Source organism: Podarcis raffonei, chromosome 6 (genome assembly GCF_027172205.1).
Source record: "Podarcis raffonei isolate rPodRaf1 chromosome 6, rPodRaf1.pri, whole genome shotgun sequence".
NCBI classification, from domain to species: domain Eukaryota; kingdom Metazoa; phylum Chordata; class Lepidosauria; order Squamata; family Lacertidae; genus Podarcis; species Podarcis raffonei.
Window position 1 is genome coordinate 3,489,460 of NC_070607.1, and position 25,773 is coordinate 3,515,232.

The 25,773-nt window shown below is 42.0% G+C and overlaps 1 protein-coding gene across 4 annotated transcripts in view; it reads left to right on the forward strand.

Annotated features, from left to right (window-relative positions):
- The first annotated feature begins 644 nt into the window (after positions 1-644).
- The window catches only part of RABGAP1L (RAB GTPase activating protein 1 like), a 150,750-nt gene continuing 125,621 nt past the window's right edge, over positions 645-25,773 (forward strand). For 2 of the 4 annotated variants that reach the window (XM_053391190.1, XM_053391191.1), the window contains exons 1-13: positions 645-812; positions 4,887-5,004; positions 7,968-8,121; positions 8,598-8,775; positions 9,518-9,728; positions 11,566-11,740; positions 12,206-12,366; positions 12,870-12,980; positions 16,495-16,561; positions 18,414-18,516; positions 19,413-19,579; positions 21,994-22,114; positions 22,881-22,974. In XM_053391190.1, the coding sequence (XP_053247165.1) occupies positions 7,987-8,121; positions 8,598-8,775; positions 9,518-9,728; positions 11,566-11,740; positions 12,206-12,366; positions 12,870-12,980; positions 16,495-16,561; positions 18,414-18,516; positions 19,413-19,579; positions 21,994-22,114; positions 22,881-22,974 (1,523 nt within the window). In that variant the 5' untranslated portion in view covers positions 645-812; positions 4,887-5,004; positions 7,968-7,986. The remainder of the gene's footprint in view (positions 813-4,886; positions 5,005-7,967; positions 8,122-8,597; positions 8,776-9,517; positions 9,729-11,565; positions 11,741-12,205; positions 12,367-12,869; positions 12,981-16,494; positions 16,562-18,413; positions 18,517-19,412; positions 19,580-21,993; positions 22,115-22,880; positions 22,975-25,773) is intronic. The other 2 variants (XM_053391188.1, XM_053391189.1) reach the window with 2 other exon arrangements.

The window sequence follows — 25,773 nt, forward strand, 5'->3', positions numbered from 1 at the left end:
CAGGCACCAAAATGTATTGGGCAGACCCAGGATTGTGGTCTGTCACCAGTAAAACATCCTCTGCTCTTTTCAATGTGCTTTGGGGGTGCAGGGCGTTATTGTTCTGTCATTGTTCATGTTATATATCACGTATTTTGTTTTAATCTTCTGTTTTTATGCTGTGAACCGCCCTGAGATCTATGGATGAAGGGTGGTTATACAAATGAAATAAATAATAGTAAAGCTGGTTTGGCTTAAATAAAAAGGGGGCAGCACAAACACCTGCACTTCACACATTACAAAAGTTATCCAACCGGGGCTTTTTCTTAAATATATATATATATAATTCCGGGGGGGGGGGAACTGGCCACTCTAGAGATCCAGAGGCCACATTTTGGTGGCTCAGCTTAACTGCCGCGCTGACGGGAGGCTGGGCTTCGGCCCGCGAAAGGCTCCGAGGGCCGGAGCCCCTCATTCGCAGCGCGGCCGGGGCCCGGGGAGGGAGAGCCCATCGCGGGAGAACAGGGGGGCGGGCAAGTCGTCCCTGCCTGTCCCAGCGCCCCCCCCCCCGTTCGGGGCCCGTCGGTCGCGCCCTTTTTGCGGGCGGGGCGGGGCTGGTGCCCGGGCGCGCGCCTGCGCCCTTGTCCCGCCTCGCCGCCGCTCCATCTCCTCCCCCTCCCTCCTGGCAAAACAGAACCGCCAACGTCATCGGCGCCGCCGCCGCCCCTTCGGCAGAGAGGGAAGCGGCCCGAGGGGGGAGGCGGGGGCTCCGCTGCTGCTGCTGCCGCTGCCACCATCGCCAACCGCCACCCTGAGGGAGCCGGAGGCCGCCGGTAAGACGCGGGCCGGGGCCGGGGCTGCTCCTCCTCCTCCTCCTCCGCCGGGGGCGCTGCCCCTCAGGGCCGCCGCGTGTCGCCCCAGGGAGGCGAGGCCGAGAGTTGACTTGGGAGTTGTTTGGGCTCTTTCCGGAGGGCCCCCTTGCTTCCCTCAGAGGCTCGCCCACCCCCGCCGGGAAACCGGGCAGGGCTGCTGCCGCCGCCAAAACCTTTCTGGGGCGGGAGGAGGAGGAGGAGGGGCGGCAACAAGAACAAACTTCCCATTGGGGTGAATTTCGGGGCTCTCCTTCCCTCCCCCAAAAGAAGCCTCTCGGGGTTGCAGCCGCCGCCAAGTTGGCGTGGGTCCGAGGGATGCCGCGGAAAAGAGCCCCGCCGACTGGGGGACTCCCCGCTCTGCCTCCATCCCGACTCGGGCGTGTGGACCTCGCGTGAAGGGCGGGCTAGAAATGCAATAAATAGGCGCAGCCAGGAGACCCGGCCTCGGGTGCCTCTTCTTGGCAGCAGGGCTGCTTTGGACCGGAGCCGGCGATGCCGCTGCGGTGCTTCTGCTTTGCAGCAGCCCTCGGATGCGCCCGCTTTCCGAAAGCGGCGAGACTTTGCGGCGAGGGGCGATGCTGTTGAGATAAAGTTGCTGGCTGCTCCGGATGAGCTCGGAGGGGCTGCTCTGCGCGGTGGAGGGAGGAGGAGGACGAGGAGGTTGTCGCTGTCGATCAGCATTTTCCTTTCCTTTTAGAAAGCTGCGGATGTTTGGTATAGATGTTCTTGTTAGACAAGGATCGATGGTAGATGAATTTTCACCCTGGCAGAGGCGAAGCATAATGGCTTGCGGTTTCATGGAAAGCTCTCCTAACAAACATCTGGATAGATCTCACCGAATTAGCGCGGTGGAAAACTTCAGGTCCAAAGACGAATTGGGAGAGCAAATACGCAGAGCTTGTCAAGTTTTCTGTTCGTTTCTCTCTGGCACTGAAACTGATGAGGACTGCAGAGTGTTTGTCACACTTCAGCTTTCGAAGGGGCTTTACTGGCCAGTGTTTCATAAACTGGCTGCTTTCAGGGGAAGCTAGAAGGGCTTGTGAATTACAGTACAACTAAATTGTGTAGAGAACCAGAATAAAATTGTTGTTAGAATTTAGTTTTTGTTTATTCGCATCCAAAAGGAATTTTGTGCAGAGAATTTAATTTATTGACAAGCTGTGGAATTCTTTCATGAAGTGAAGCTAAATTCTGGTTTTTTTAAAAGATGCATTTTCCAGCCCTCTTGACAAAGTTTCTTACTGTCACATACCTTATCAAAGGTATGAGAGCCTGAAAAAAGTATTTGATTTTGTGGGAACATTTTGTTTATTCTTAGTAGCTTCAGTAGGCTCCTGAAATTATTAAGCCTGGAATTCTATTAGGGAGAAGTTATGTTGAAATTGGAAGAGGCAAACATGATTAAAATATTGTACTGCAAGCCTGAGTATGTTATAATGAGGATGACCTATAGGTCCACTTTGTCCACTACCTATAGCTCATATGGGAATACGTGGGAAATGCTTCAAGATAACATTTGGAAGTGTGACAAACAAGTCTTGTAACAAAGCTGACACATGTGGTGGCTCCTTGCTTCAACAACCTCTCACGGGCAATTAATTTTTATTGCTTTTCAAAAAAATTAACATATTAACATCAAATTAATTCATATTAAATACAAATTTAAAAGTTGACTTCCCACCCTGCATTCATGATGTTTTTCTCCCCTCCCTTACTCTCTGCTCAGTGTAACATGCATTTCCTAATTCCATTTCAGTACTTAAAATATTTTAACATTTATCATTAATTTGTTCCCCTTCTTCATTTCCCATTGATTGTACATATTTTAATTACTGCATAGACTCATATTTAACTATAACATATTTCCAAAATATCAAGTAGAGTTACTCTTCATTGTGAGCCCACAAAATCAACAACCTCTCCTGGGGTGCACTGAGTCCTCATATTGTTGACTTTTCATTGGCAGCAGAAGACACACCTCTTTTCTCAGGCTTTTGGAAAGGGTTGGCGTTTTAAACCACTCAGACATGTTTTATAAACTAGCATTAATAAAGTTATTTGGATTGGGCATGAATAAATAAGCTGAATCTAACTTGGCATACAAAATTAATTGCATGTGCAAATTATATAAAAATTAAAATCTGCAGCAAGCATTGTAATTCATAATACTCAGGAATTGGTTTTATGGAATCATAGAGCTGGAAGGGACCCCAAGGATCATCTAGTCCAACCCCCTGCAATGTAGGAATATGCAGCTGTCCTGTAGGGGGATCAAATGGTTATTAGTGAAGAATGTGATACTGTAAGTAATATAAGGTAAAGAATCACCCCTGGACAGTTAATTCCAGCCAAAGGCAACTGTGGGGTTGCAGCACTCATCTTGCTTTCAGGCCAAGGGAGCTGGTGTTTGTCCACAGACAGCTTTCCGGGCCATGTGGTCAGTAGGACTAAACCGCTTCTGGTGCAGTGGAACACTGTCGGAAACCAGAGCGCACAGAAATGCTGTTTAGCTTCCTGCTGCAAAAGTACCTGTTTATCTACTTGCACTAGTGTGCTTTCGAACTGCTAGGGCAGCAGTTCTAATATAGTGTGATATCAGTATGCACTGTGATAGTGCCATGTTATTGATGTGTTGTGATCTTTCTCATCTTTAGCAGCAGTTTCTCTGATTAACCCCTTTTTAAAAAAATAAGAAGTTTTATTGATTTTCAGTGTATAAACACAATTACAAAGGGTCCTCACATTCCAACTTACCATCCCTTCCCCCACTGCAGCCTGAAGAACCTTTTTGATGTAATAGTGATTCCTTCACTCTCTCTATTTTCCTCATGCTTCTTGGGTGCTGTTAAAAGATTTGCATGAATCCTCTTGTCTGAACGTTCCACTTCTTAACTAGTATCTACCGTATTTTTTGCACCATAACACTCACTTTTTTCCTCCTAAAAAGTAAGGGGAAATGTGTGTGCGTGTTATGGTCGGGTGCGTGTTATAGAGCGAAAAATACGGTAACTCTTTAGTGTGTTTCCTGATAGTTGCCCGTCCCCTTCTCAAAGTAGAACTCACAGGTGCAGATTAGTTTCAGTGGGTAGAATGAAAGAAGTACTAATTTGATTTTTTTGGGGGGGGGGGTAGGAGGAGAATGTTCTTTGTCAGGAGACATGCTATGCACCTGATCTTCGTATTGGGGACAAGCATTTCCTAGTTGATGAGATTATTAGCATGGCAGAAGTTTAAAAAGCTTTATAAAAAAAGAGCCCTAAGAAGTATCCCATGTAAAATTTCACATTGACACAAAATTTGATTTTACCATTATAATTGTCTCTAAATGTTCACATTTACATGCATTTGAAAAGGTAAATTAAATAGATATGACTATCTTTCCAATGTTCATTTCCATTGTTTCTTCTTGTAGGAGTATGATATCATTTCTGCACCATATATTAAAATTCAGTACGCCAAAACATACCTGCCTAAACTGAGTACATATAGCATAATGCTCCAGGGATTTATATGATCTATGATGATTACTTAAACTTAATTTTTGTCGGCCTCAACAATACAAATTCTGTGTCAAGTAGAATCCAAGTTATATTTTGCAGAATAAATATGCAATCTGGCACACTCATTCAACACCAAGCTTTTCTGAGGAAGAAGCTGACAGGGGCTTGCTGGTTGAAGTGGGTAGGATGCTGGCATCAACCAAAAATTGTATGCTGGCGCCCCTGACATGAGCAAGGAAGAAAAATCACAAGAGTTTACACTGGTGCACTAATGACTTGTAGAGTTCTTTTCAGCTTGTGCAAGAGTTCTCCATCTCATCCTTCAAGATGGGTATCTGAACCAGCCCTGTGTGACTTATTTGCAAAACATCTGCATGCTCTGATTGGATTCCATATTGTGTATATAGTACTACTGTCTGTAATCACATCTGTTTGGCTGAGTGTTGATTGTTTCAGCCTGATGATGATGATAAGTTGTGTGGCTGCCTGCCTGTATGTCTGACCTTTGTCTATCTTCTTTTGTTTGGCCCCAAAGGTGATTAACAGGTCCTGCCTGCCTTGAAAGAGCTGACCGAAAGACCACTCTTTATGAAAGCTTCTTTGACCGGTTAATATCAAACCTTATGTTGTTAAGTTCTGGCAACAGTAAATGGGTAAGTGCTGCAATACAAAAAGAATAATATAGTGAAGCTTATATGCCCCTGGGGGCTGAATGTGGCTGTCTAGCCTTTAAGATCCTCCTCAGACCACACGCCTCCCTAACTCTGCTGCAGGCATGCCTTAAGTCCTTTTGTTGACTGGAATATATCCTTGAACTGTGATAATTCCTCTTGTTTGCTTGGATGGAGAAATGTGTGGAGAAAACTTTTGTATGGCTGGAATGTAGGCTTCTGTAAGAGTCACATCCACCCACATTTTCTTAGGTCCTCCTCACATGCAACCGCTGGAAGCTTGCTGGTGAGGGAATGAATCCCTTGGGCTGAAAAGGGTTCTCTGTCCTTGCTGTACCCAATTACTTGGGAGCAAGTCCCATTGCATTCATTTGGGCATACTTCTGAGTAGGCATGTATAAGATTGCACTGTACAGTATGTGTTCATAAAACAATGGTTTCCCTCAATAGCACAACCACACATACACAAACACACATAGAAGGCAGTCCTCTTAAAGTGGACATAGGATTTCAGTCTAAGAAGCAATTGTTTCAGGGCTACAGCACTTCTCTTCCATTGCTGATTCTATATCTACCCCTTAATGCTTCATATAGCTAGTTTTCAAGTTGTAAAATGATTTGATAATACTTGAAATTCGTTTCTTAGGTTGCAGTGTTGCATTGTAATTGAGGTTTTTGAAAGACAGAAGTGATCATGAGACTACTGTAGTTTTGCAGTTGTGGAACTCCCCCCCCCCCCGCCAAACAATTCAGGAAGCGTTGGCACATTAGCATTTAGGTGCCAGTTAAAACTTTTGTTTTTTTCTCCAGGCATTTAGTGGTGTTGGAGTTAATAAATTGTCTGATAGATTATGAGCAATATTTTATTCCTATTCCTTTTACTCAGGGGTAGCTAACTTCTGGCTCTCTAGATGTTCTAGACAGGCACCGCTCAGCACCAGTCAGTGTGGCCAAAAGCCAAGGATGGTGGTAATTGTAATCCAGTAACATCTGGAGAACCAAAGATTAGCCATTTCTGCTTTTAACACTTAGTTTTATAAATTCTCTTAGTGAGCTTATGATTGAAAGATAGGATAAAACATTTTAAATTACATGAATTAATAAATATATAATATTTCATGTCAAATTGCTGCCACCACAGTAAAAAAATATACAGCTAAATGAAATAACCAAGTAACTAACAATTTTGCTGCCCGTTAATGATACTCAAATTTTTCTGTCTGATAATATAGCCTTTCCTTTCCTCTTGGCTGATTTTGTTACCCTTGAACTACTTGTTCCATTTCTTTCCCTCTATGTGCTTTTAAATTTAGATTTGTGAGGTCCTGGGGAAGTCACCTGTCTTTTCCTTATTTTGTTCTGTATACAATTGTACCTTGGAAGTCAAACAGAACCCATTCCGGAAGTCCGTTCGACTTCCAAAACGTTTGAAAACCAAAGCACGGCTTCTGATTGGCTGTAGGAAGCTCCTGCAGCCAATCGGAAGCCCCATCGAACGTTCAGCTTCCAAAAATAGTTCACAAACTGGAACAGTCACTTCCGGGTTTGTGGCGTTTGGGAGCCAAAACGTTCGAGAACTAAGCTGTTTGAAAACCAAGGTACTACTGGTATATCTATATAAGTCCCATTGAGTTGAATGGGGCTTTCCTCCAGGTAAATTGGTGTAGGACTGAAGCCTGAGTTCCATTTTGCCATGAACCGACAAGGTGAAGAAGATCTAAAAAGAGGCTTGATAAAAGTTTGGAAGTTGTGGGATTGTTTATAGAAATAACAAAAGAGCAAATAATTTTTATTCCTTTTCTTTCTGAAGTGTGTTTTTAAAAAAACCCTTGCACTGAAATAACTAGTTCAGTCTTCCAGAGAGAAATCCAAAATATGCATTTTATTGAAAAGCCAATTCTCTGTTCTCTCCTGTGAATGAAGGTTGCAGTGAAGTGGTTTGGCTAGCTAAATAAATACCGTAAAGTGCAGCCAAAGCTGCTTTTGTGGCATGAAGTCATTACATGGGGTGGATGTCACCTTGGCAACAGATAAATATACATGGATTATAATTCCAGTAGGATAGAAACTGTCATATCTTTGAACATCATATAATTTAGAATGACTGAGGGTGACGGTGGGGGCAGGAAACCAAACACTGGTAAAATACTGTTAAATTGCTGCAAGTTTCTTATTTCTGTTATCAGTAAGAAGTGTTTTACAATTTTACAGCATAAAATCACAATCCCTTCAGAATAAGAAAGATTAAAATAATGTCATAGTTAAAATGACATGATATATAATCCTAACAATACAGCAACTGTACTCTCAATTTCATATACTGGGCTGCATTCATTGCCGTCAGTTCGCAAGTGGAGCTACTTCCATTTGTACGATGAAACATGATCTTCCTCTCCTCCTGCTGTGTGCCCTCAAAATCTGCTCTGGGGGATTGGGGGACCCCCTGGACCTGTTTGGTGGGGCACGCAAAGGGCTGCAAGGGGGAGGAGAGGCAGGTGAAGTCCTCTTGCGCGAGTGGAACTTCACCTGTTGTATATGATACATCTCTTCCTAATTTAAGAGACGGTATTCTGTCCGTCAGAAATCCAAATAGATCAGAAAATGCATTTAATTATATAAATGCATTAAAAATTATATAATGAAGTGACAACATTATAATTATATTATGTGGTAAATGAACAAACTATATATTTTTTTCTTATCACATTAACTTTGGTTGCTTACTATTTGGTTTCCATGCACTATATTAAGCCCTAGATCCGTAATATATTGGGGGAGAGGATTTGTTCGATACCTATCTGGAACTATGCATGGTATTTGTGGATTTTTGGAAACGGTTCAATGGTTTGTGAGTTTACAATAAGGATTTTTTTATTTTGTAGTACTGATAACTTGATTTAATATAGTAGATGATACTGTTATTTTATATTTTATTCTGGTGGCAGAAAGGGTCATCCTTCTGAAATGGACATTGGATCCTCATTTGACAAAGTCAGTCTTTCTTCTGAAACTGTTTTGGTAGTAAATCAGGAAGAATATGTCTTCGTTAAAAAGCATCCTGAAGATTTGTGTGCAAAAGATGAGAAATTTCAGCTGACGGTAACATTTCCTTGATTTTTATTTAAAAACAACTTTTAGCAGTTTTAACTTTTCAATGATGACCCATAAGTAGCATTCTATTCTAAATATGGACCTAAATTAATTGTGAAATGATGCCTATTGTACAGTTAGGTGTGAAGAAGGAATTGTGCTGCTTTTTGTAGCTCATTCTGCATTGTCAGTTTGTGTGGCATGTATACTTCAAGGTCATTGTCTTCTTAAGAAATAAGCTGTTAGAAGGTTATTTAACTTTATATTTGCAGCTTGACAGGATTCTGTATTGTCTAATTATGTGAGTAAAGATTAGACATGACGTGAGAATATGAATACATGGTTAAACCATCTTAAATGAAATTTCTTTTTCCAGATATTGACAATTCAGAAATATCCTATCTCTGTGAATGGAACTGTGAAGAATTTAATTTTGTGAAATCTTACAGATTCAAAAATCTCTCTCTGTGTTCTTCCTTCTACAGATGCTTCCAAACAAAGATGAACAAATGGAGAAAGCCGTGGAAGAGATACTAGGAGATTCTGATAAAGGCCAGAAGCTTGATACTACTGACTGTGTAGACTTGAGTGGTGATTGCAGGCAGTCACTTGGATATGTCAGCCAGTCTCCTATGCATTTTCTACTTGATTCTCCCACCACAAGTACTGGCTTTAATATTTAGCATATATTTAAGGGAAAATGTGGGGGAGGTGAAACAAAAACTGGTTGGTGGTTAGGAAGTCTGTTTTCTCTTGCAGAAGAGTGAAACTCTCATTATTATTTGTTTTGTTAAGCAAACTTTGTTTGTTTTTCCTTGCCATTATTTTTGAACATGCCCTGGATTGCTTCAGTGTAAGTTTTATGTGGGCTGACTTGGAAAAACTGTATAGCAATGCCCTTTTAAAACAGCTAATAACCAAGAATCCTTTAGCAAACTGCAATAATGTGGTGAGCAAATATTTGTTTTAACTGTAGCCGTTGAAAACAAATCCAAATTGAAAGATAATTTTTGGGAAATACTCCAATTTGGTCTTTGAGCTTCTAAAGAAAAGTTAGGTACTTGCGGAATAGGCATCAGCTACTCTTCTTTGTCATTTTTAAAATGGTGTGTGGGGTCACACTTGGTGGATCTTAGAGTTGCAAGTGACAAATTAGGAATACCTAAAAAATAAACTCAAAATGGTGGTGTCAACTCAACACTGTTGAAGTCTGCTTTAGGGTAAAAACCAGCACTTTTGTACTTGAGCAGCTTTGGAAGTCAATGTAAGCCATGACCATGACCAGCTGCAACCATTAAATAGACTACAAGGACAGCTTGAGTACACTGCTGCAGTTAGATGTTGAATGACTGTTGCGAAGAAAGGAGAACATTGTTGGTAATGATTGAATTCTATTCACTTTCAGAAGCGTCGTCAGATACAGCATATTCCCCTACTGTACCCTCAGAAGAGGAGAGTGTATTGTTCAACAAACTGACATATCTTGGATGTATGAAGGTTTCTGCTCCTCGCAGTGAATCGGAGGCACTGTGTGCCATGGGAACTCTGAAGAGCTCAAGTAATTCACCTTTCCCTGTAACTCTATATGTTCCAAATATCCCAGATGGTTCTGTTAGGTGAGTTACTCTTGCTTTTTAAATTCATAATACCGTATTTTCCGCTCTATAAGACACAACTGACCATAAGACGCACCTAGTTTTAGAGGAGGAGAACAAGAAAAAAAATATTCTCTCCCTCTCTGCTCAGCGCCTCTCCAGCAAAGTGGGAGGAGAAACGGAAGGGGCTTCGTTTCTCCTGCTGCTTCACTGAAGGGGCGCTGCGCAGAGAGGGAAAGCTGCGCAGCGCCTCTCCAGCGAAGCGAAGCCAGGAGAGCAAGAGCGATCGGTGCGCACCGATCCCTCTTGCACTCCTGGCTTCAGCGAAAGCTGCACAGCCTGCATTCGCTCCATAAGACACACACACGTTTCCCCTTACTTTTTAGGAGGGGAAAAGTGCGTCTTATAGAGCGAAAAATACGGTATATATTCATACTTTTGTGCATACAGACAAAATACGTATATGCTTAGTTTACTCTTCCTCCGTTAGTTATTATGGGTATTTCTTGTGTGGGAACACTAAATGCCAAAATGGGCCTAGGAAGAGAGCAGGAGTGGATTCCTGCATACAAGGTGCACAGGACACCTTTTTGTGACTTTTTTGAATGCCATCATGGCATTCCCATCCTCAAAACATCCCACACACTGTTGGGGGCTAAATAAATGTTGTCACAGAGAGGGAGTGTTGATGCTAGTGCTTTTTGTGTGTGTGTGAGGGTATTGTTTTTGTTATTATGCTATGTTTTATATTGTAAACCTGTGAACTTCAGATGAGGGGCGGTATAGAAATTTTAAAAATAAATAAAATAAACCAAATAAGTGGTTTTCTAGCCCGGGAACTGCAGAGGAAAGTCATTCAGCTTGGAGCAGCGTATCTCTTTTGAGCGCAAATGGTTTCTTCTGTGCAGAGGGGCTGCACTAGTTGTTCTCAAAGCTAGTTTGAGGTGCCGCAATCCAAGCAAGGTGCTGTGTAGCAGTGGCACGCATAATGCTGTGTAACCCCCCCCCTCCTGACACCAGAATTGCTGCTGCTTAGCCTACCTGAGATGGTGGCAATGTTGGGGGGCATGCGGGTGAACCAGTGGGACTACCACCACCAATCCAGTGCTTGTTCTGGTGCACTTGCACAGCTCCAACAAGTAGCAACACAAGTGGCAGGAGAGTTACTCTGCCCCATGACTTGCACCGCTGTTGCTTCTCTGCATGCAGAACCAGACGTCCACACACATTACTTGGTGGATCAAGAGCAGCAGTTGTAAAGTGGCATGCAGACATGGAAAATGTTGTGGAGAACACCCACACTTGTTTGTACATTTAAGGTTTACCCCAAGCTCCTTTATTCAGCAAATGATGTGTGAAGAAGACTGGTTTTGAATGTGGCTCTCCTTAGTTTGATTGGGGGAAGCGTGGTGTGGGAGAGGCAGTATAAAGCGAGAAAGTGTTTCTCCCTTCGTGCTTCCTCCCTGCCACCCCGTGTCAGGTTCTTTTATTCCTTTGTGGAACTCCACAAGACAGGATACAAACAGTGAAACTTTTTAATGAGTTCACATTTGTACATATTGCAAACACTAACGTTTTGCCTGTTGATGCATGCAGGATTTCCAGTGAAATAAATGAGAATAGTAATAGTGTAGATTGTTTTAATCTATTAAATTTTTTGCTTAAGGTGTTAATATTGATGATTTTAGTTGGAATAGAATGACCTAGGTTTCTTAATGTGTTGTGAACTTTTTCAGTGTTAATCAGGATATTTTAGATTAATAAGGTTTTTATTTAGATTTCGAAAGTGGCAAGTAAAGTTCTCTCTTTGGGACTTGCTGAGTGACAAAAGCCTTTCGATTTCCTCCTTCTTATTTAGAATAATAGATCAGTCCACTGGTACAGAAATTGCTTCTTTCCCAATCTACAAAGTCTTATTTTGCGTCCGTGGGAAAAGTGGAACTTCAGAAAGTGATTGTTTTGCATTTACTGAGAGCTTCTGTGGCAGTGATGAGTTCCAGATTCATGTCTTCTCTTGTGAAATTAAAGAGGCAGTGAGTAGAAATTATTGTTTTTAATGAGCCCGTTACAAACTTTTTGAAGAGTGTACCTAACCTTTCCAGTTAACATTATTGTATGCTGTTTCCACTTCAAATACAAAATTTCATATTATACTAGAACAGCATTGTCAGTCTGACGTGAAGAACCCATTATAAACTCTGTGGGCTACAGTTCATATGGAAATGGCATGGTTTGAGGTGCATGGGGTTTACTTTTTATTTGCATTTTTCATATAAAATGATGTTTTAATAGATTGATGACTTAAGTGTATATGGCCTAAGGCTTGATCCCAACTTTTTGTTTCACAATTGTCCTGTTCAGTAGTGTGAGATAACCACTTCGGCTAATGTGTTCCAGTTTCATGCTTAGCTTTTTGTATCACAAATTATTGGCTTAATCATAGTCTCCCCCGCTTCTCTTCTGTCCTCCTCCTCCCTCCTCTTTTGGTGCAATTTTAGGTCAGCCGAATTTTGTATAGTTTTTCAACAGCGTTCAAACGTTCCTCCAAACAAGCATCAGATCACATAAAGGACACTATCGTTCCAACTCCCGACAGTGATACATTCACTTTTAGTGTTTCTTTAGAGGTCAAAGAAGATGATGGTAAAGGAAACTTCAGGTAAATGGAAGATGTTTTTAAAAACCCAGAAAAAGATCAGCTGTTTCATCTGTATAGTTAAATTTCTTTTGCAAAGTTTGCTAAATTTGCTGGGTGCCCATTTCTAAGGAGCTCAGAACAGCATACATAATGCTGCTTGTTAGGGGGCCAGTATGAAGGGACAGGGGGAGGAATAGATTGTCTTTCCTGGTACCTGATAGTCCAGTGGGTCTGATCTAGGCTAAAAGCCTGTAACAATGTGGAAACAACATTGGCCCCAGCAAATTGCACACCAGAAGCTGTGCAAGAACAAAAGAAGCAATATTCTGAACAGTGAACTTCACCTTGTATAAAATATAATATAGTGGAGTATATTTTGGGGGGTTTCTTAGAAGTTACTCAGTTTTTCCTGAAGCAAATGGTCTTGAATTTACAGCAGACATTTTGTCAGAGTTTGCTATTTTATAGTCTATGATTGTTAAATGAATGCTAATGAAATGTTATTCTTATGAAATTTTCTGTAGCCCAGTACCAAAGGACAGAGAGAAATTTTATTTCAAACTGAAACAGGGAGTTGAGAAGAAAGTTGTGATCACTGTACAACAGATTTCCAACAAAGAACTAGCAATTGAAAGGTAATGCTAGAAACTATCAGTGTTGAAATGCTCTTTAATTATATTCTCAATGACCTTGCAAGGTGGTATTGGCCTAGCCAAACCAAAAAACGATAGTGAATATGTTCTGCTTCAATCCATCATAATCTAAATTGCTTATCAATTTGTTTCTAGTCCCAATTTAAAGTACTGGTCTTCAGTAGTTTAAATTGGGACTGGAAACAAATTGCTTTGGGAACAGATTATTTGAAGGACCTCCTAGACCTGTATAAACCTGCCTGCTGATCAACCACATATTGTCTGCCACCAGGGAAGGTGAGAATGGTGGATACCTGGGACAGGGCCTTTTTAGTGTGTCCCTTTCACCAACATCTGCATCACACACCCTCTCTCATTGTTTTTAAATGTATCCTGAAGGCTCATTGTTTGCTAGCTTTTCCCTGAATTTATTTAATTTATTTAGTCTCTTTATTAAACTGTCCACAGTTCTTGAGGCAGTTTACAAAAAAGAAAATTCAAATACACAATCAAGCAACATAAATATACAGTACTGATATCCATAGTAACCATATTTGTGTAGCTAATTGCCAGGCAGCATGATCAACAATCAACTTAAAGCACCTTATTCACACAACCACTCATACAGTGCCAATCTTACCGTTCAGAAGGGTTTTCTAACCATTGTGGGGCTATAGAAACAGAGAAGTTGGCTTCCACCACTAGAGCTGGGAGATATATTGGTAAATTGTCTGAAACCGGTATGGCATTCAGGCAGGGGCATAACATGTGCCCCTGATGCCTGGGGTGCGTGTGCAGCGGGAGGCAGAGGGGCGCAGCTCAGCAGCCCAGCCCTTGCCCCTGCTTCAAAGCGCACTCATGCTGCCCTGGCAGCCCCTATGTAACCCAAGAGCAGCACTGGTGTGCTCCGGGAAGCTCATTTGGAAATGTGGCTTCTTCCAGCACTACAAGGGCTTGGCGGGGTGTGCAGTAGTGGCATTGCCCCCTGACAGTCTGGCATGAGTGCGCCTTCAGCCTGGGCATTGTGAAAGTTCCCTGAAGCAGCGGCGCGGGCAGTGTGAGTGTGCCTTTCACGCTGCCCCTGGCAGCTCTGTGTGGCTTTGTGAAGCTGGGATAGGACTGTCAGAGCCCAACCCAGCTTTGCAGTGCAGTGCAGGGTTGACAGGGCAGCATGAGGAGCAAAATGTGTCCCCCAAACTGTGCCTGGGATGACCACCCCTCCCTGCCCTGATTTCAGACATTTTGAGCTGGCAATACTTCGTAGTGGTCAGGGAGCTGCAAAGTATTCCCAGCTCAAATTGCCTGCAGACGGCAAAAGCGCAGGTAGGCAGACAATTTAGCAATTTACCAGTTTCAGACAATTTACCAATATATTGCCCAGCTCAAGGGGGAAGGGTTTAGTCTTTCTCCCTGCTATGCACAGAACCAACCTAAATGCACCCCTGGGAGCAAAGAGAAAGATTTCTGGAGATCCCTTCATGGCTCTCACATTGTGTCTATTAGCTTCCTCCCTTAATTAGTAGCATAGTGTGTGTGTGTGGAGGCTGAGGGGGGCACAATCAGGTGCCCCCATGACAAGCTCCTTCATTGGAGCCTGGCTCTAGCGTGCGTGGGAGCTCCTACCCAGCCATAGCTCCACTCCTAGGTCAGACCTGACTAGGGGCGGAAAGTCGGCAGCAGCTTCCCCACCCCTCTCCTCCACTGGACTGTGCTTGAAGGAGCGGCCACCTCTCTTGTGCCCAGCCAAAGCTCTGCTCCTGGCTCAGGTCTGATCTAGGGGCGGAGTGGAGAGTCGGCAGCAGTGTTACTGTGGTGGTGCCTCTCTCTTTCACTGGGCTGCGTGTGCAAGGATGCTACCAAGGCAGCATTCTCTCACTTGGGCACAGCGAGCTCCCTCCACGCCACGCCCCTTCAGTGGCGCGCCCCATGCACTTGCTCCAGGCGGTGGGAGCATATGCTCTGCCACTTCCCTTAATAATAAAACAAGACTTCTGAACACATTTTCTTAAGTTGCACTGAAAAAGAAACTACCCTAGGTGGCAACCTTCTCATAAGATTTTAAACAGATTGTTTCATATAGGAAACTTTTGCCCTGCAGTATGGTTTTAAAAAACACACCCATAGAGCTGCAACTGGTGTGTACTTGTTTCTGTATGCTTTTTTGCTTTTTCCAGATTTTTAAAAACCAGAGCTGAACATAATAAGTTTTGGACAACTAAATATTAAGGGGAACATTGTGTACTAATGACTGTAATAATGTGCACCATTGAGTCACTAATTTATGAAACTGCCTCAACCCTGATGTTTAAGATTTTCTTCAGAGAGGTCTCATTGAAGGCCTGTCACCCCAAAGAGGGAAGTCATGGCTCTTGACAGTTTCGTGGATAATGGTCAAGCAGTCTCATGGTCAAACACCTTCTGTTTCTTGATTCCTCTCATGTCAAGCAGTTTCTCAGGGACATATTACTAATTCTTGCCCTTTGGTTTACAGGTTTGTGCCATGGTTTGCACCAAGTTCTCTCAAATACTTTCAGTCCCAAAGGAGTTCCTGGGAGATAGATAGCTTCCCTGGTAGTTCCTAACGGAGCCATATTAAATGGCGGCTGCTGTGGCCATGTGCAGCAGTGTAGTTCCTGTTGCACCCTACCGTTCAGCCAATTATGTAGCCGCGATGGAGGAAAGTGCGGGTGGGGAGCAGGCAGATGGGCCTGATCCCTGCTCCAGCTTGAGGCTGGTGCAGCGAAATGGCTCTTCTTTCTTGGAATTGGCATGAAGATTTCCTTTGGTCAGAGGTTGGGAGTAACCCTTTGCTGCTGCCTGCTTTCTTGCCTGCCAAGCAGAATGCAGCCTCTTCAGTTTGACTCCCTGATTTTATTCAAGGCATCATTCTAACGCTACAATTCTATTACTCTATTACGATCTAGTTGAGATTCCTGTATTGCAGGGGGTTGGGCAAGATGACCCTCTGGGACCCTTCCAACTCTACAATTCTACGATTATCCCCCAGTTTTTAAAGAGTATTAATTACCTCCTGGACAAAGCTGGTCATTTTCTTCTCTTGTTCCACCACACCTGACATGATGTTGCAATCCATGAAGGACAAGGGATGAGCAAACACATGTTAGAGTTCACTTCTCAGAAAAACATATATAGTTGTACCTCTGCTTACGTATCCCTCTGGATACGTAAACTTTGGGTTGCGAACGCGGCAAACCCGGAAGTGTATACTTCTGGGTTTTGCTGCACATGCACAGAAGCGTTCAATTGTGCCACGTGTGCAGAAGGGCGCCTCCAGTTACGAAGTTTCCGGATGCGGCCGGGCCTCCAGAACGGATCCCGTTTGTAACCAGAGGTACCACTGTACACACTTAGGCTGCAAGAACGGATACGGATATTGTTGATAGTATCAGCATGAGACTTGGAAAATAGCAGTTGATAAAAATCATATATTGATAAAAGTCAGCTTTTTTTAATTTAAAAAGTGACTCTTCTGTTGCTTTCTGTATATCATTTGCAGGTGCTTTGGGATGCTTCTAAGTCCAGGTCGAAATGTCAAAAACAGTGAAATGCACTTACTGGATATGGCAAGTATTATTACTATATGTAACTAGTAGAGACACTGGGAATCCAGTACTTAATTTATTTTCTTTTAAAATAATTGCTGTGTTACAGTATCCAATATTAGTTATTGCAAAATCCACCTGAATGAACATATTTTAGACATAAGGACTAAAAACAGGGTGGAAATTGAAATCCCCATGCTTCTTAAAGGTAAGTGTTTCCTAGAATATGTCTCAGTAACGGTTTTGGTTCATCACAAATCCTCTGGAGTCTATTATTAGTTCATTTTATTGCCTGAAGCTGAGCCCCTCATGAAAGAGGCTCACTTTCTTATGATTTTTCATGTGATGTCCCAGAAGATATCACCACGGGCTTTCTTTTTTTGAAGCAGCTTTGCTGCTGAGCAAGGTCTCTTGCTTGATTCATATGCCAGGGTAGAATCATTCTCCCTCATTCCCTTAACAAAGTTGTTTATGGCTGGCTAGGATTGCTTACAAGTAATTATTTGCTGCATTTGCAGCAAAGAGTATATGATTATTGCAGAAGAAGGCAGGGGAATGAGAGGGTCCTTTCCCTAGAAAGGAACTGGGGGGTGTGAAGACTCATAAGGGCAAAGATGAATATTTCAAAAGAGGATCCTTAGATGAGATATTCAGCTGTGGCGTGAACCTGGTATTCTGGTGGCTTCACATTTTTAATAATTGCCATACATGCCAGTGCTCTAGTTCAACTATCATTCTTGCCGCTCTCCTCATTCTTCGTATGTGCTGGTTGCCTGTGTGTATGTATGCGTGTGACTGTTTGAAATGCTGCATGTATGTGTGTTCCTATCATCCATTATCACATTAAAAAAATATTAAAACCCTTGCAAAAGTTTCTAAAACTGCTCAGGTGTATGTATATTTGGGTGTGAAAATATCAAAAGCAGAGCCAGTTATCAACACTTAAGTTATCAACAGTCAGCTTCTGCTGCTGGCTTGCAGAATTGTTTCCTTTGCAAAAAAAAAAAAAAAAAAAAGACCCTAGAGAGGTGTAGGTGTAGTTTGACACCTCTTTCAACTTGGCTCCACTACTCAACAAAAGTTACATTTGTCTTCCTAAAATACTTATTTTCTGACTCAGTTTTGCAGCGAGTTAAATACATTATGTCATAATATAATTATTAATAAGTCTTTGTACCAAGTTGAATAGTTCCTTGACACTATCAACATTTTCTGTACCTCTTCATACTATTAATTGTATGATGTGCCTTGGGCTGATTTGTGTGATATAATTGTGAACTGATTGTAAATTACACAACCAGACTGCTTAAATATTAGGATTGAAGCTGTTGTCACTATCCATTAGCATTATCTTCTAAAATATATATCATTTGTTGTACCTAATGCTCTGCTCCTACTTAATGCAGAAACAATAGTGAATTTCTGGCTGCTAGCTCCATATTCCACATGAAAGTACTTTTATGGAAACTGGAAATCATCTGGGAGTTGCTCTTCAACAACCCAGCTGGAGCTGGCAAGGCTAGCTTAAGTCATTTAAACTGTTTATGAGTAAATTTATACAGTTGCATCTTTATGGTAAGAACCATCAACTTTTCTGACATTATTCTGCTGCACTAGCTGGGCAGATCTTATCACTGATACCATTATTTTCACAAGCATCACGTGATGCCTGGGGCCTGCAAACTCTATAGGATTTGTACCTGAAATGTGCAGCTGGCAGCCAGAAGGGCAACATTTTGGCTTTATTTGTACGTACTAAGCTCCTACACTAAGTGGGAAAATTGCAGTTAAAGTTGCCTTACCAGAGGGTTGTTGAGATAAGCAATTGAAAATTTAGAGTTGATCTTTCTGAATATGATGTTTGTGTTCTTAGGAGTCCATGGGGAAAAGCTTTGATGGAAAAGCATATATTATTACTGGGATTTGGAATCCTAATACACCTACCTTTGTTGTACTGAATGAGGAAACTCCTAAGGGTAATTATGCATTTAAATGCTATTTGTCAACTTTTTGCTTTATATAATTGCCGGAGTGCAAGTGGGTTGAGTAACTAGTGTAACCTCCAGCTGTATGGCACATGCTTCATGCACTAGATTGGACAATAGCACAACAGTGCTTTGACACTAGGTGTGCTGTGATTCAGTTTGAAAGTATGAAACCTATGTCAAGGGTTCAAATAAGAAAAGCAAGACAATTAGAGAATAATAATAATAATAATAATAATAATAATAATAATAATATTTACACCCTGCCCATCTGGCTGGGTTTCCCCAGCCACTCTGGGCGGCTCCCAATCAGATGTTAAAAACAATACAGCATTAAATATTAAAAACTTCCCTACACAGGGCTGCCTTCAGATGTCTTTTAAAAATAGGATAGCTGCTTATTTCCTTCACATCTGATGGGAGGGCATTCCACAGGGCGGGTGCCACTACCGAGAAGGCCCTCTGACTGGTTCCCTGTAGCTTTGCTTCTCACAGTGAGGGAACCGCCAGAAGGCCCTCGGCGCTGGATCTCAGTGAACGATGGGGGTGGAGGCGCTCCTTCAGGTATACAGGACCGAGGTTGTTTAGGGCTTTAAAGGGAGGAAACACAAGAGGAAGAGAAATATCAGACATCAAAAGCTTGGGAGCAGTTTAAATGCTATTTAAACCTTTGCAAAAAAAGGAGACGTGAAGAGTTCCAGAAAAAGGGGATGGCGACTTAGAGGGTGGGGGGTGGGGCATGAAACAGTAGCAACTCATAGTTGAGATAAGAAAAAACTGTCAGAGTATTTTTTATCTTCTTTCCAATGTTACTAAATACCTTTATGCTGTAACAATTAATCATCAATTATTTTATGTGAAATCAAGCTCACTTTTTTGTACTACAGATAAGTGTGTGTACATGACTGTGGCAGTAGATATGGTGGTCACAGAAGTGGTGGAGCCAGTTCGTTTTCTGTTGGAGACACTTGTACGTGTGTATCCTGCCAATGAGCGCTTCTGGTATTTCAGCAGAAAAACTTTCACAGAAACATTCCACATGAAACTGAAACAGGTAATCCTTTTTTTCTTTTTCAGTGAACAAAGGTAAAAAACATATTTAAAAGACAATTCGAAATGATTCTTCTGCCCAACTGGAGCCCCCAGGTAAAATTTGGCCTCTAGAGGAATGGTGTTTGGCCTGCAGTTGCCAACCCAGTAGCAAAAACGGGGCATAAAGGAGTGAATGTCTGTGTCTTTACAGCTAGTTGGCAGACTTTTGGGGGACTGCGAACTTGGCCTGCCACCTTCACCCCCTCCTTGGAGTGGCTTTTCAGGAAAATGTAGTGGCTGACCAAGACGTAAATAGTTGAAGTGGTTCAATTGCTGCAGTCCAGCAGAGGAGTACCAAATGAGCATACAGTTTAAGATTCACTTGCAGATATTTAGCTTCACCTTCCATTATCAGAGGTAAATGGCACATTCCAGCCAGGCAAAGAAAGTCAAGGAGGTTGCAAAGCATGGTCATTTTAGGGCATCATCCTGTCCTAAGGGCAGTGGCAGACTTTGGGCTCTTCAGATTTCAGTGGTGCACTGCAACACTAAAATTTGGCGTCCCCCTGCCTCTTGTGCTCTATTCTACATCACTGTTGTGGCACCCCCTGAAATGCTGCCGCCCAGTGTGGACGAACCAGTCATGCTACCCTAAAACAGCCTTTCTAAGGGCCAAACCGAGGTTTGGAGAGCCATAATTGCATGGGTGAATAAGGTTATTTTGTTCTGTTTTGTTTTTAAATGGTTTCCAAGCCATAGAGGGTCAAAATCTGCACACAATCTGCAAAAGTGGTTGGACTAATGGATGTACATTTTTCCTCTGCATGCTGCTTTCTACGCACTCATACACCCTCTGCTATCCAGGCAGGCAAAAGAGCATTACCTGCAGAGAAAATGTGCTGTTTGCGGAGAGTCCTGAGATAGAGAGGCTTCGAGGGCTTCATTTGGCCCCAGGGTCTGAAGTGCCACACCTCTGGCATAATGGGTGGGAACTTGGGAGAAAATGAAACAGATTCTAAGAGTTCTGATCTAGATTATCCATGTAAGGTTCTACAGGACTCAATTTTATCCCCCATGTTTAAAATCTAAATGGAACTGCTGAGTGGCATCATTCAGAATTTTGGACTACATTGTCAGTATGCTGATGACACACAACTATAGTTCTCCTTTATATCTGCAGGTGTGGCAGTGGCTTTGCTGGCCAGATGTCTGCCTTAGTAATGGGCTGGATGAGAGTCAATAAGATGAAGCTCAATCCAGATAAGACTGAGTCAGTGTTAGTGGGTGATTCCTGGACTGGTTGGATGGGCGGTTGCCTGTTCTTGACAGGGTTACATTCTCTGAAGGAGCAAGTATGTAGTTTTGGGGCACGTCTGCGTCCATCACTGTCGCTTGAGGCTCAAGTGGCCTCGGTGGTACAGGGTGTCTTCCATCAGGTTTGGCTGGTGGCCCATCTATGCTTGTATCTGGACAGGGATAGCCTTATTTTCTGTTGCCTATATTCTGGTAACCCTTAGGTTAGATTACTGCAATTTGTTATACACTTTTGAAAACTGTTCAGAAACTGCAGCTAATGCAGAATTCAGCAGCTAGATTACTCACTGGGGCAAGATGGCCTGAGCACATAACACCAATCCTGACCCAACTGCACTGGCTACCAGATAGTTTCTTGGCCTAATTCAGAGTTCTAATTTTGACCTATAAAGTATTTTATGACTCAGGACCCCATTACCCCAAAGGCCACCTCTCCCCATATGAACTGACCTGGACCCTGTGATTGTAATCTAAGGCCCTTGTTTGTGTGCCCCCTTTAAGGAGGACTGGAGGTGGCAATATGAGAAAGGGCCTTATCAGTGTTGGCTCCCTGCTTGTGGAATAGTTTCCTCAGGAGGCTTGCCTGGTGCCATTGCTGCATATCTTTAGGCACCAGGCAAAAACATTCCTTTTTCATAAGGCCTTTGACTTTCAATTACCTATGGTCTTTTTGTGTGGGTGGGATGTTTTAATCTGGTTGGCACCTGCCTGCTTTGGGAGACAATGGAGGAGTGCACCTTTGGGGTGAAGGCAAACTGTTGGAAGGGTACAGCACCTGCTGTGGTTGTAGAGACCGATACAGGAGTGACATGTTTTGTTGCAGCTGGGGCATCTGGTTGTGCTGCTGCAGATACAGCATGGTGTTTCTTCTGCCTGTCCTCCTCCCAGAGGTCATCCCTCCTCTGGTCACTGGTCATTGCTATGAATGTTGCCAGGCAGTTTTAAACAGTTTTTTAAAAAGTACTTTGGATTTTTGAAAATGCTGGCTTTTAATGTATATATGTGTTTGTGTGTTTTTTCTTAAAACATTGTAACTGATTTTGAGCTGCTGTGGCAAAGAAATGAACAATAAATTTAATTAATAACAGCAACAATAGGCTGAAATGTATTTGTCATATTTAGAGTGAAGAGAAAGGTCACCCAAATGCTGGAGATGCGATTTATGAAGTCTTGAGTCTGCACAGAGATTCTGAAAGAGAGGAAGAACCAGGCAGCCCATCCCATGAGGATGATGCTAAAGAGGGTAAAGTTTACTTCAGTAATACCTGCACAGGCTGTAATGTATTCCATTAAATATAGCTCTTCCTAATTATGCTTGCCAGGGATGTACCTCAAATAGGAGAGATGCATAATTTCTGGGGGTTGCTGGTTATCCGTAAATGCTGTTCGTTATCTCTGTCTTTTAATTGTCCTGGTGATGAATTGCTGTGTTAGCCCCCTGCATCCATCTTCCACTACAACCGCTACCTATCTCTGTAGGTAGTGGGCTGGAAACTGCTCCAGAGTAGATCCTGCTGATAGCAGAGATCAAGGTTTATATATGACAGAGCAGGTGTGATGAGAACTTGGATTGGTGGGACCTTTCATTTGTTTGAATAAAAAGAGAACTGAGGCAGGCAGTGTAATACGGTGCTTGCCTTGAATCTGCTTTCTTGCACTCCTGTCCTTTGCCATCCACTTCCCCATCTCCAAGGAAGAAAAAATAATCTTACAGGGCTAGGATGGGTGTAGTTGGAATGGAATAAATAGTTGGAATAGAGCTGCTGGGAGTTCTTAGAGATGTCTTCAGAAGAGACAGTTGCACTGCCACCACCCTGGCACACACTTTCTGCCAGGGATCCTGTCAACCAAACTACAATCCCTTAACTACATTAGTCTTATAAACTAATTTGTGTTCTGTCTTGCAGTAGTTTTCTTTACAGAGTTATAAGAAGTGTGCAATGGAATTAGAATCTCTTGTGACCATGTTACTGATAAATATGTTCATGTCTTGGGTTTTTCCGATGTAGAGAGCGATAATGAACTCTCCAGTGGTACTGGTGATGTATCAAAGGATTGCCCAGAGAAGATCTTGTATTCATGGGGAGAATTGCTTGGAAGATGGTAAGAATTAATTAGAAATACTTTGCAAGAGAACTGAACAGTGACATATTAGAAAAGTAACTTTTTAAAAGACTTGAGCATAATTTACATTGGAGTTTATCTCACTCCATTTTTTTGGCGTAAAACTGAAAGCAAGAAAAAAACAGTACTTGGGGATGGGGAGAGAAGGTGGTGCTTGATGTGGTATCACATTTTTCATGCTTTGGGAAGCCTGTGGGAGATGCATAGTTCTGTCAATTTTCCTTTCAGCTTGCTGTGATTAGATGCCTGAATTACCCTGTCAGTACCTCTCTTTTCTATTAAAAGGGGGTCTTGGTGCATGGGCATTGATTTGTAAATAATTGGCTACTGAGAGACTTACAAGTTGGTTATTCAAATAGAAAACAGAAAAGAAGAGCCTTCTGAACCAGGCCAAGGGCCCATCTAGCTCAACATCTGATTTTCACAATGGCCAACCAGATACATGTGGCAAACCGGCAAGCACAAGAGCAACAACCCACCCCATGGCTTCCAACAACTGGTATTCAATCAATCAATCAATCAATCAATCAATCTTTATTACGGTTCAGAGACCCAACAAATCGTTACAAAGCAATGCACAATTTGGACAGCCTACCTCCAAGTTAAATAAGCATTTTGTTCAGACTTAAAGATAGGGATCATTGGTTCTTGCAACCACCGATAGAAACTTTGCCACTGCTAATGTTCTAGCATTTGTCCGGTCTTCCAATAGGAACCTGACATAGTGAGCCTCTGATTTTCCTGGAAAATGTACCAGCAAGGGTAATATCAGTTCAGCCCTGGCTTGCTCGTATTTCACACAGTGCAGCAAAATATGTTTTATAGAATCCATGTCTTGAGCACACAAGCAAAGTCTGTCCTGGTAGGAAACTCCTCTCAACGTGCCATCCAACACTGCAGAAGGAAAAACATTTAGTCTGGCTTGGTGAATAACCTTCGATAATTTGGTACTGTCAGGTTTTTAATGTAAGGTGTTAACTCAGCTGGTATTCAGAAGCGTTACTGCCTCCTGCCATGAAGGCAGAACATAGCCATTGTGCTTTCTAGCCGTTGATAGCCCTTATTCTCCATGAATTTGTCAAATTGTTTTTTAATAGCATCTAAGTTGGCGGCCATCACTGGTTTTTGTGGGAGCAAGTTCCATAGTTTAACAATGTGCTGTGTGAAGAAGTACTTTTTAAATCTGTCCTTTTTTTTTTTTTAATAATATTTATTGAGTTTTTTGATAATATCTCCAATCATACAATTTTAAACATCACTTGTTTTAACTTATTCGACCTCCCTCAACTCCTCTGACCATCATCCATACTTAATTTCTTATCTACACATTCCTTATTTATAATATTGCCATTTTAATACATTTTCCCATCCTCTTTTACATTTTTGCAATATTCCTTGTTTTTTTCACAAAGCTTCTTTGAAACACACTAGCGTTATATTTTCCTCACATACAGTTTTCAAATAATCTCTAAATTTCCCCCAGTCCTCTAAAAACTCATGGTCTCTCTGAAGTCTGATTTTCCCAGTTAGTTTATCAAGTTCTGCGAAGTTTGTCAGTTTTTCTCTCCATTCTTCGATGTTTGGAAGTTCTCTCTGCTTCCACCTTTGGGCCAGCAATATTCTCGCAGCTGTTATTGCGTATTGGAAGATTTTGCGATCCCTCCTCTTTATATCATTTCTAGTTATTCCCAGCAGAAAGGTCTCTGGTTTCTTCACAAAGCTATACTTCAGCATTTTCTTTAACTCATTATAAACCAGTTCCCAGAATCCCTTCACTTTTTTGCACTCCCACCACATATGTATGAATGTACCCTCCTTCTCCCCGCATTTCCAACATTTATTACAGATTTTATACATTTTTGCTAATTTAGCAGGGGTCATATACCATCTGTATACCATCTTCATAGTGTTTTCCTTCAACGTAGTGCATGCTGTAAACTTCAAGTTTTCATTCCATATTTTTTGCCAATCTTCCAAATCTATACTGTACCCTAAATCCCTGGCCCATTGGATCATTACTGCTTTAACTTCCTCATCCAACGTATACCATTCCAATAGAATTTTATACATTTTTGAAATTATCTTACAATCATTATTAACAATTTCTGTTTGGAATTTCGAATCTTTTTCCTTATACCCTCTTTCTTTCATATCCTTTTTAAACATATTACTTATCTGATAGTAGTGCAGCCAATCAAATACATATTCTTTTACTTGCTCATATGGTTTCAGTCTCCATTTCCCCTCTTCTTTTACCACCAAGTCTCCATAAGTAATCCAGTTACTTCTCATATTAATTTTCTTAACTCCCATAATCTCTAGTGGAGATAGCCAGTGTGGGACTCCCATTTCCAATATGTTCTTATATCTGTCCCACACTTCCAACAACGATTTCCGGAAGATGTGGTTTTCGAACGATTTATAACCCAATTTCTTCTCTTGCCATAAATGCACGTGCCACCCAAATCTTGCATCAAAACCCTCTAAATCCAGTAGTTTAGTATTTTTAAGTTTTATCCATTCTTTTATCCAGCAAAGACATGATGCCTCATAGTATAGTTTTAAATCTGGCAGGGCAAAGCCTCCTCTTTCTTTTGCGTCTGTTAATAATTTGTATTTAATTCTCGGCTTTTTGCCCTGCCAGATGTATCTTGAAATCGTTCTTTGCCATTCTTGAAATATCTTTACTCCTTTTAATATTGGGATCATTTGGAATAAGAATAGCATCCTTGGGAGCACGTTCATCTTCACCATTGAGATTCTACCCCAAAAAGATAG